Source organism: Maylandia zebra, linkage group LG7 (genome assembly GCF_041146795.1).
Source record: "Maylandia zebra isolate NMK-2024a linkage group LG7, Mzebra_GT3a, whole genome shotgun sequence".
In the NCBI taxonomy this organism is placed as follows: Eukaryota; Metazoa; Chordata; class Actinopteri; order Cichliformes; family Cichlidae; genus Maylandia; species Maylandia zebra.
Window position 1 is genome coordinate 52,559,862 of NC_135173.1, and position 10,951 is coordinate 52,570,812.

General features: G+C 41.7%; 1 protein-coding gene across 3 annotated transcripts in view; it reads right to left on the reverse strand.

Moving 5' to 3' along the window:
* si:dkey-34e4.1 (carboxyl-terminal PDZ ligand of neuronal nitric oxide synthase protein) overlaps window positions 1-10,072 on the reverse strand; it is a 59,550-nt gene extending 49,478 nt beyond the window's left edge. Inside the window, exons 1-2 of one of the 3 annotated variants that reach the window (XM_004549811.3) lie at window positions 9,538-10,072; window positions 7,788-7,859 (exon numbers count right to left, since the gene is read on the reverse strand). In XM_004549811.3, coding sequence (XP_004549868.2) covers window positions 7,788-7,859; window positions 9,538-9,642 — 177 coding nt within the window. In that variant the 5' untranslated portion in view covers window positions 9,643-10,072. Of the gene's footprint in view, window positions 1-3,600; window positions 3,805-3,831; window positions 4,077-7,787; window positions 7,860-9,537 lie in introns of those variants that run through there. The other 2 variants (XM_004549813.4, XM_004549814.6) reach the window with 2 other exon arrangements.
* Window positions 10,073-10,951: the final 879 nt, after the last annotated feature.

Sequence of the window (10,951 nt, forward strand, 5' to 3'; positions counted from 1 at the left end):
TAGCATATTGTTCCTGCTAAAAACTGTTGTTTGCCTAGTGAAGACTGGGATGGAAATCCAATTGAGATACTTTGGCATGACCTTAAGCAGGCCATTCATCCTTAAAAATACTCAAATGTGGCTGAATTAAAGCAATTCTGTGAAAAAGAGTGGGCCAAACTTTCTCTACAGAGTTGTGAAAGACTCATTGCCAGTCATCCCAAAGACTTGATTGCAGTCCTTGCTGCCAAGGGTGAGACAACCAGTTGTTAGGTTTTGGGGACAATTACTTTATCATACAGGGCCAGGTAGGTTTGAATAGCCTTTTTGCCTTAATAAATCTAATATTAAAATACGTTTGATGATCTAAATGTAAGTGTGACACAGGGGCACAGCACTGTACAAAGTATTTAAACTGAGCTCAACCTTAAACAGCAACAGCAGTCACCACATGTCACTGAACCATGCTACTGCAGGTAACCATTTTTTCATTATGAAAAAAATACAATTTTAAAAAGTCAGTGAAGAACAAGACAAATGTTACGAACCTGTACCTGTCAGATGGTGTTCATCCCCGTTTCTCCTTGGAGAGTTGCACATACGCAGACTGGCTGTTCTGTCTATCTCAGCACAATGAGTGTTTTAGCAGGGGGGGTAATTTGGTCATTTGTACTGTCCTATCCACCTAGAACTGGTGTCTTTTCTGGCAGGAACCTGGCATATGTGTTCCAACAATACACAGAAGCATATCCACTTGCTGGTTCGTTGACTTTAGTTGTGTTTGTACTCGAGATTAGCTACGGCAGGCTTTGTGGCAGCATTAACAGTGGAAATAGGCAGGCTACAGGACCGCTCAGGTTCTGGCTATACACTTTCAGAGACCATACCACCGTAATGTAAATCATTTTATATCTAAAAACACACTCCAAATGAGTTTAACTGGTTAATATAATAAAACCTGAACTGTGTGCTGAGGTACAGAGTCTAATGGACATTGAATGCCTATGGAAAACTGTGCTTTCAGGCTGTGCAGCAGGATTGAGTTCATGGTTTTAGAAATGTCTTTTCCGTTGCTTCGGGTGAGTGTAGGGACATCAGAGTATATAAGACTTGACTAATTGTGGCGCTGAAAGAAAGCATAGCCTTAGGGATGATGATGAAAGGAGAAGCTTGTGTGTCTGTGCATGTGAAGCTGGTACTGGAGACAGGGACCACTTACTAGCCGTCTGTCCAACCATGTGAAGAAAGACTTGCTGTCCCTTTAGGATATTTATCTACCCCACACACCAGGAATATACACCACACTATCAGACAAAATCAAATATTACATAATAGCTAGTGCTCACTTGTGTTGCATATTTTGAATGTGGAATAAAGTTTCCGTGAATTAATTTCCAGTGAACGTTACAGTGAAGCTGCTCTCATGAGCACTTCAAACTGTTGAATTTTTACTACAAAATCAACCGAATTCCACTGAATTATACAATCGGTGGATTTTGTGAGGAGACAAAGCAAATCTGGATGAATGCTTCACGTCAGGGTCAGCTTTGGTTCATTCTGAATGATGGTTACATATGACGAGGATCAAAGGTACAAATAACCTTCAGAATAAAAAGGTTTGATTGTGACAATTTAGAAACAAATTAGTCTCTCTCCTCTGCTCCACATTCTGCCTTGTTTCTCAGCATCCTAAAATTCTGCTATTAGTTTTTGCAAACTGCAGTACTGAATACAACTTTTACAAAGGATAAAGACAACTTGTCACATCAAAATAACCAGATGCTGCAGAAAAGAATAGCATTCATCCTGTCAGTTTGAGTATATTTAAAAATTTTGTTGGAATGTGTTCATTTGATTGATTTAAAATATATTTAGTAGCACGTGTAATACTAAGAACTGTGGCATTACAAAGGTATCGGTACTAGACTAATTGCACAGTGACTCAAGCTTGGCGACATCAACTTTACAAAATATAGATTTTCTATAGCTAAAATTCTTCTGTGCCACTTTTTAGTGTTACCAGGCTCAAACGCAGCAGGTCACAAATTGTAACTTTTTTACTGTTAATCAAGAAGACGGTACCACTGTTCACCCCGGGTAAACAAAAGATGAGTGCACCCTTTCAAAGCTGAGATCACGTCTAATCCACTACACATATAGGTCACCGACTATGCTCTTGTACATCTGCCATTAAGCTAGCATGAATACAAAGTAAAAAAAAGACAATAACCTCTCATTATTGTCCATGCCTCTCTGGAAACAGAGTATCCCCCCCATTCACACGTGGTGACCAACCACCCCCACTTTGCTGTAGATCTACAACTGCCTGGAATTAAGCTGTGCTTTCATTTCTCCCCCGGCTTTCTGGGACATGCAGGGTGTGTAACTGTTTTGCAAAACTGTAACTCAGGAACTGTTCATGTTGAGTCCTGACTGCAGTTCAGTCATACCTGGCCATGTTATGTGATTATCTGAAGTGTTTTAATCTAACTTTGAGTCTACAAGAGGCTTTGAGCGAAATGCCTCATTTATGAACGTCACACTCATTCACAAGTGCTATGACTAAGTGGTATGTTTAGGAGCCTTCAGGCACGGGAAAACAGTCGTTAGGGCTAGTTGCCAAAATTTGACCTTTAAGAATTAATGGACGATGGAAACAGACTGGAAGGAAATGAATACTAATATTTCAGTCATTCTCTAAATGATTTGTGCCACTGCCAAATAAGTTGACCAGTATCACAGTGATGCAGTATGTTGTATGACAACTGAGTGAATGAACAAGAAGAATTAAAGAAGATGGTTAAAAACAAACGCACATGCTTTCGACTGCAGATTCCTTCAATTTGTCTGGTGACTTGATGGTTTTTGACATAGACTGTATATAAAAGATAGCCAGATCTCCTGGTTCTGGTGTGTTGAAGTATCAGTGTCTTCAAAGGGCTCCAAAGAAATCATTTGAGCGAAGCTGATAGTTGACAAATACTAGCTAGCTTTTTCTTGCTATCATACAAAATATCACAAATTCTAGAACAAATGCTAATTCATCCTAGATAACTTTCGCCACCGTCCTTTTGTGCATTCAACTGCAGATCAGTTTATATTGCTTGTTATAATATTGTCTTGGAAATGTTTCAAAAAGGTACAATACACACACAAAAAAAACTTGTAGACTTCCAGTTAAATGGCTCAGACTTGTGCAGGTGTAGCATAGACAGATCTCAGTTAGTGCCCATGGACCTGCAGTATCTATGTTAAGCACATGCTTTTGTTATGAAGGTGTAAATGAGCTGAATGGAAGTCTGTAGGATTTGAGTCATATTTGAAACCAGCCTCACGTGGTGTTTAGAGGTACTGCGGTTTTTGGGGTGTCCTTTTGTTAAACCCTGAAGTTGCAGCTTGATAATTGTTGACAAAATCCTGGGCTGCTGGGAGAAACTGGAAGAAGTAATGACAGTACTACACACCAATATTTACTTATTCAACAATCAGCTACTGTCATGTCAAAAACCAAAACAAAACAGTTGTTCTACCTACAGTCGGAGTTATGTCTGACTATAAAATAGGCATGATAAACAAAACTCAACAAAGTAAAACTAACTCATGTAAAAAGTTCTGCTGTACCCCGTGACAGGTTCATCCCCCTCGACAGCCCAATATCTGCATCTGACACAATCATGACAGTTCTGCAAGCTCTCAGAAGACTAACAGAATCAGCGAAGCCAAACTAAAACAGCAGGAACGTGGAAAAAAAAAAGTATCCTTCCTTCTCGCATGGCAGACAGGGGCTCTTCTCATGAGATGATCCAGACAGACGCAGAGACAAATGCAGAAAGAAAGAAAGGATGTAAAAACCTGACTGTTGGCGGTCTGGGAAAGGAAGATGCATCCTGAAAGGCACGTGCGGGAGGCTTAAAATCCCATTAGGGCCGATCAAAATTCAAAGAGAAGCATGCGTAGCCTGCCCTCAGCCTAAAATCTATTCCTGTCAGCACTGAGTAGATAGCCAGAGATGGGCTAAATCGAGGCAGTCTATTTTGGTAGGGGAAGAGTGAGGGTATGGAAAGAAAACAGCAGTGGAGAGGGGGGTGAGGCGGGTCGGGGGAAAATGAGAGAGAATAGCCTCAAACTTGTTTTTCTTTGTAGAGAGTCTGTGGCCTCCTGTAAATAGCACACGTTTGTCTCCCAAAGAAATTCCATTACATACACACGCCCTTTTTCTGAGGCAGTGAGCCGTGGAAGACCGCAAATCTTTCCGTGTGGATGCAGCAACACCAGCCTTTGTTATTCTGCCTCGTTAATCGATTGTGGAGGTTGTTAGGATACAAGAGGTCTCACTATTATAGAGCACTCAACCTCACACACACACAGACTCGCAAACTTTCTATGTCACTGGTCACACTGAATGAAGCAAATTCAGACAAAACCAACACAGTATGACCAGTCAGCCATAATGGGAGGACGTCTAACAAAAAAAGCGACTCTGAAAAGATCCACAGGATACAAAATTGTGTCTATTCACTTTCTCTCCGTGGGAATGGCAGGTGTGTGAAAAAACAAGAAAAAAAAAAACACCCAAAAACTAGCACGACTCCTGCGTTCTGTCAAACCCAGATCCACTGTTTATACAAAGATGATGGTCTGTGCTGTCTGCCCTTCCTCTCTCCCTTCTCATGTTTGCGCCTGCTTTCTCACATCCACTGAGACCAAAGAGATTAGCCGAGGGATATGAAACGACTACGGCTCTGCCAGCTACCGCACAACCCTGCTAGATTCCAGGACTTCCTTCTCCCAAGTCTTTCTCCCGCTGCCATCAGTTTATTCCTCACTCTCTTTAATCATGCTTCGCACCGCGGAGTCTCTGCTCAGTGCCTCAGCCAAACGGTCGCGCATTAAATCAAAGACAAGCCTCTTTGCTTTTGTAAAAAAGGATGAAGTGAAAATAAGGAAGGCTACTCAAAATACATCTATACAACGCTAATTACATTTCACTTGGAAAACAGACCTAAAACATAAACTCCAGGAGTATTTGGCACATCTGTGTTGACTTTATTCTTTTAGGTTGCTGTTTAGTTTTTGCTGACAAAATCTACATAAAGGAAACAAGTTTGATTAAAAATGGTAGCTTTCTCTAGAAGGTCTGGTGAGTAGGCAACCATGTGTACGTCACACAACTCGGTTCCTCTACAACTGTTGTGGATGCTGGAATAGCTTAGAGCCCGACTGATATATCTTTAGGGCTGATATATTGGCCGATATTAGCTATTTGGCAATATATCAGTATTGGCATCTATAACAGCCGTTGCATGCAAATTTCTAAAGTTAAGAAGTGGTGATGTTGCATAGTTTCTCCACTGCTGGCAACATAGCAGCTGGGCAGTTTAAACAGATAATCCATGTCTTGTGACAATAAAGCAAGATTATTTTTAAACTGCATTCTTATATTGTCCTAAGTATTTCTTCTTCAGTCACCTTTCTCACTCACTGTGTGTTAATAGACCTTTCTGCACTGAATCATATTTGTTATTAATCTCTGGCTCTCTTCCACAGCATACCTTTTATCCTGGTTTCCTTCTCTCAGCCCAACGGGTCGCGGCAAATGGCCCCGCCCCTCCCTGAGCCTGGTTCTGCTTGAGGCTTCTTCCTGTTAAAAGGGAGTTTTTCCTTCCCACTGTCGCCAAGGTGCTTGCTCATAGAGGGTCATATGATTGTTGGGTTTTTCCATATGTATGATTACTACCTTACAATATAAAGCATGTTGAGGCAACTGTTGTTGTGATTTGGCGCTGTATAAATAAAACTGAATTGAATTGAATTAACAAGGCCTCAAAAATAACTACACATAACAAATTCTAGAGAAATGTTTATGCTTCACGAGTCTAAAAGAAAAAATATTGGCCCATATTTTGGAACAAATATGTGTATCAGTCTTAAGTGTGTTTTACGGCTGAATGGGGCTAGTGCAAAGACAACCTCGTGGACAGCCTGTCTACCTGCAGAGAGTGTTTGTTGTCAGATGGAGGCGGCATCAAAACTATGTTTGACGATTGGTCTGTGGGTGATTCCGGCTTGTTCTATGGTTGTTCTGTCAACCATCTGCAGAGAAGAGCGAAGTTCTAAAAGAACTGAAGTGGGACTGTTCTATAAAATGGATTTTTGATCTTTGATTACTTTTTTTCTATGCAATGAATTGAAATAAGTGCAAAAGAATAATAATCAGGTAAATAGGGTGGTACAGTGGTAACGTGGTGAGCACTGTTGCCTCACACTATGAGGGTCCCATGTTCAGCTGGGCACTCTCTATGGGGAGTTTACATGCTTTCCCTGTGCCTGGGTACACTTCCATACATGTTGATGCATGTAGTTGTGAACACATGAAAAAATCTATAAAAATGATACCAAATTGTTTGACAGCCACACTATCATATTTACAGTCATCAGGAGACTATTTGACACAAATCAGAGCTTTAATAATTTCCTATTACGTCATATTTTTTTTAAATACACTAATAGTTGCAGCCTTAGCAGCTTTCTTTGGCTCTGAAAGGAAGTGAATATACAGATATGCACAACCCCAACATGTATGCATCCGAATGAGAGCGCACTCTTAGACATGAACATGAATAATCACTAATGACAAATTGTGTATTTTTATATGGGAGCTTCATAAATACATAGTAAACAGATCTCACTGTGTTGCAAGTGTTGTACATTTTTGAAATGTACAAGATGATCTTTTTCTTGTAGCAACCAGCAGCATCTTCCTTCCTTGTCTGTACCTGCAGCCTGTGCTGTCTCACCCTTATGATCATGTTTACTCTACACCTTTATTGATTTACAGGTTTGCTGGAATTGTGGTAAATTTAGAGGTGTGTTATCGTCACCCCCCAACAGCTTTCACAGGTTTATAGAGCAACCCTGCTTTTTTCCAGATGTAGGGTTGCATTATGTTTATACAAATGCGGTTGTACAAATGTTTATACAAATTTGAAGTTCACACTATTGCAGTGTTTTAAATTTACCCGAAAAGGGTAAAACATAGAACCCCCAAGAGATGCTTGCATGAGTGTCCTTAAATCTTGTGCATTTTTCAGGGGGGTAAATACACATTATGACTTTTTAGTAGCTCACACACACTCGGCTAAAGCTAAGAGCTTTGTCATGTTTGAACCAAGCACATCTAGTGAGTCACACTTAGATCACAGGACCAGCCTGGCTGTCTGATTTCGCTTTGTGTTAGCTTCCTGATGAAACCGCCGGCCTTCTGGGGCAAAGATGATAGTAACAATGATATGATTTTATAGCTAGGAGGGGGGCGGAGAGGGGGGGGGGGGTCATCATCTTATACTATAAAGCTGATTTGAGGAAAAAAAAAACAAAACTATCCGCTCAACAGAATGCAAAAATCAAAAGCCACAGGCTGAGTTTGTTCAAAGGCAGTCACAACATGTATGTATACGCTTCCTCCCCATTTTTCAAAGAGGCAAAGAGACACAGCAAAGAGAGCCACACAATCCACCTCAGCCCTTTTACTTTTTCATCCTTGCATTGTTTTCCCACGTCAGAAGCCGTGACACGCTGTCCAGGCACCACATGCGTCACTGCCTCCTCGGAACAAATACCTTCTGACAACAGCATGCTCTTTTTTTTTCTACTGTGTGTGCGATTCTCCTATTATTGTAAAGGTAGTTTCTGTCCTCCATCAAGGCCCACTCACCGCTGGACTCACACACTGATGAGTGTGTGAGTCTGTGTGTGTGTGTCTTTGCTTCCAGGCTTAAACATAGGATGACACTGTCTTTGGCTCTTACCCTGATTCTCCTCATGGCTGCCACGATCTCCATCCGACTGTTGGGCCTGGGCACGTCAAGACTACCCACGTACTGCAATAAACACGCAAACACACATACACAAAGCATCAGCGTCAGGTATTGTCCCATGGAAAACAGCTGCACAATTAATATTCCTTAGCCACAAACTGAGATCAGTGTATCCAATCCCTCGTGCTTCTACTCCCAAAGCCATTCTGCCTTCACAAGATTAAATGTGCAATTTCTTTTTCCATTTTCATCCTTGGAAGATAAACAGCCTCCCGAAGACAAGTAGGGGGGGGGGGGGGGGGGGGGGGGGGGGGTGTTATCAAACGGCACCAAAATTAGGGATCACTTAGACTGTTCACTTCAATAAAAGAAAAAAGCCGTCTTCACCGAGCCTCCAACATGTGGTACTGCTCGCCCCAGATCAGCTAACACAGCCAATCACAGATTAAACAGGGTGTCTCTAAGACAAAATGTGTTTAATGTATGACAAAAAAACCCCAAACAAAGCAAAGCTATGCCTTTTTAATGAGCTCTTTGTGGCTTGCATATATTTGAATACGCACCTGTGTAATTAAGGGGCTCTGGGGACAATGACGCCTTTGATGTCTCTATCATTTTACAGTAAACTGTCTGAGATCTTCAGCAACACTGGCCTTAATTTATTGCTTACTTGGTAAATAGGATTTTCCTTTTTTTAAATTTAATAACTCATTGTCTTGTGTACATTCTGCAGCTCATGGTGTTTGAATTTAGAAATGCATCATGCATATTTTTCTTTTTGTTTGTTTGTTTGGTTTTTGTTTGGGGGGGGGATTCATCTTTTATATTTTACTGTTTTTATCTGACTGAAAAGTGTTGTATATTCACAGTAAATATCAGGTTTGTGCTGAGGAGTTATGGGACACTCAGCGAAAGAAAGGAACAGTGACATCACCCTGCTGCTGAGCAGGCCCAGTGAGATACAAGATACAAGCACCCATGTGAATGAACTTTGGACCAGAAACGCTCCCTTTTTTTTTTAACCCTTTCGGTTTGCTGATCAAACGGAACAACAAACAGACTCAGAATACAGTTAAAGACGCATGTGCCTATGACTCACATAGCGATTGGTCCATCAATATGACTTTGTGCAAAGTGCCAGATATTTGCTATTTTCAGCTTCTTTTCCTGTTTCACATAAACGGAAACCGAAACTTTTGAAGTCCTGCACTGTTAATCTGACAAAAACAGCGGGATCTAACATCACTTCCACATCTAAGAAAACAGATTTTGTTTTAATTATCTGTTCGCATCTATTGCAAACCATTACTGCTATTATTGGAAATAATCTTAAAAAAAAAAAAAAAGCAACCAATGATGAAAGCAATCACGAGCTGCATCTCCACTATAAAAGCAATCATTAAAGCTGAATACTGTCTGGTTTCTTCGCGATCACCTTAATAATTCAGCAAGTTGGGAAAAGCTCCCAAATGCACTCAAAGCATCAAAAACGATCATCTATCTTTATCGGCTTTTAGACGATTGAGTCATCCCACATCTGCTCTGAGTCCCGTCTTTAACATTTTAGACTTTAGATGTATGCGTGCACTAATAAATGTGTGAGGTTGAGGACCTGCAGGCAAAGCTACCATGTGTTCAAACTTCAGCCCAGTGCACCTGCCGCTCCAGCAGCACACAGCAGGCTCATGTAACTCTGAAAACACTGCATATTAAGGAGGTTCGGGCTCTCTCCGGACTTCACCTTTGCTTGGAAATATATCCCGTGCTGGTAAGCTTCCTCGTTGTGGAGCGGCACCCTCGAGTCCGCCACATCATCCACCAGGTTGTACCTGTTCCTGGTGGGCATCGCGGCTTTCCTGACCTCCTCTCGCGGCACAGTAAACACGGTTCAACCGCTAAACAAACCGGGCTGGAAGCGCTACAGTCCCCATGTGTGCGCACGGCCCGGCTCCAAGAGCGAATTCCCGGCGGAAACGCGGTCCATCGTACCCGCTCCGAGCGTCAACAAGGTCCCGGGTCCTCAAGAAGGACAAAACTGCGCGCCTCTTTTTTTTCCTGATACAAAACACCGAAAAGACACTTGAGCGAATTCTTCTACACGCAGTAAGCCTCTGACATACAGGAAAACAACACGGATGTCTGTTTCCCACCGGGGAAATCCAACGCTGTTTCGCTCTGCAGGTGATGTTGCCTGCTGGCTGTGCTTTTTTCTCCCTTTTTTTGAATCCCGTCCTGTTGGTGGGAACGCCGCTCTCTCACTCTCTCTCTCTCTCTCTCTCTCTCTCTCTCTCTCTCTCTCCACAAAGCACAAAGCAGGTCCCTCACTGGAGTGAAGTCCCCAAGCATGACGCAACCCAGGAGCTGGGAGGAAGGCCGACGACTAAGTTGGTCCTCCCCTGGGGACATGAACCTTAGAAACCTTTGGAAACCGAAGGTGGGTCTCCTGTGGAAATAAAACTGTAATTAGCTGCTAATCACATCTGGATCACATTTACTCACATTTACATTTTGATCTTAAGTGGGTCGAACCAGCGAGACTGCACGTTCTGTCAGTGTGAAGAAGTTCAATTATGCGTTTAATGCCAGAGATATCTTAAGGGGGAAAAAGGTGAGATTTCATCTGTATTTCTCAGTTCTTCTACACCCGCTTCTCAGCGGTCATTGAATTTGACTGATAATATTCGCAGCAGGTGTCTTCTACATGATAAAGAAATGCTAATGTAATAAATGAAAAAAATCTTCGCAGTCTTCGCGAGTCTTCGCAACTAAATTTCAAGGAACTTACTGTGGACTCTTTGTTAAAATAAACGAAATTTCTATTGTAAACATTTTAAAAACCCATGTCTATTTATTGCTTATTTACTCTGGTGTAGTATGGATGGCTTGGCTTGTAAAACTTACCTAAAAGTCCAAAACGTGTGCCCTCCTTCACACTTTCCAAAATCATCCAGTGGGCCAGATTTCAGTCTTTGCTGAGCAGATTTTGGTCCCTGGGCCTTATGTTTGACACACTTGATGTAGGCTATAGAATAGATCCACTTGCACAAAAGTTCTGTTAAATATCATGCATTGAATGAAACCCCACTTAAAAGTATGACTGATACAGTTTGGAAAACCATCAGACCACTCAAAACCCTCATGCCATATATCCGCTT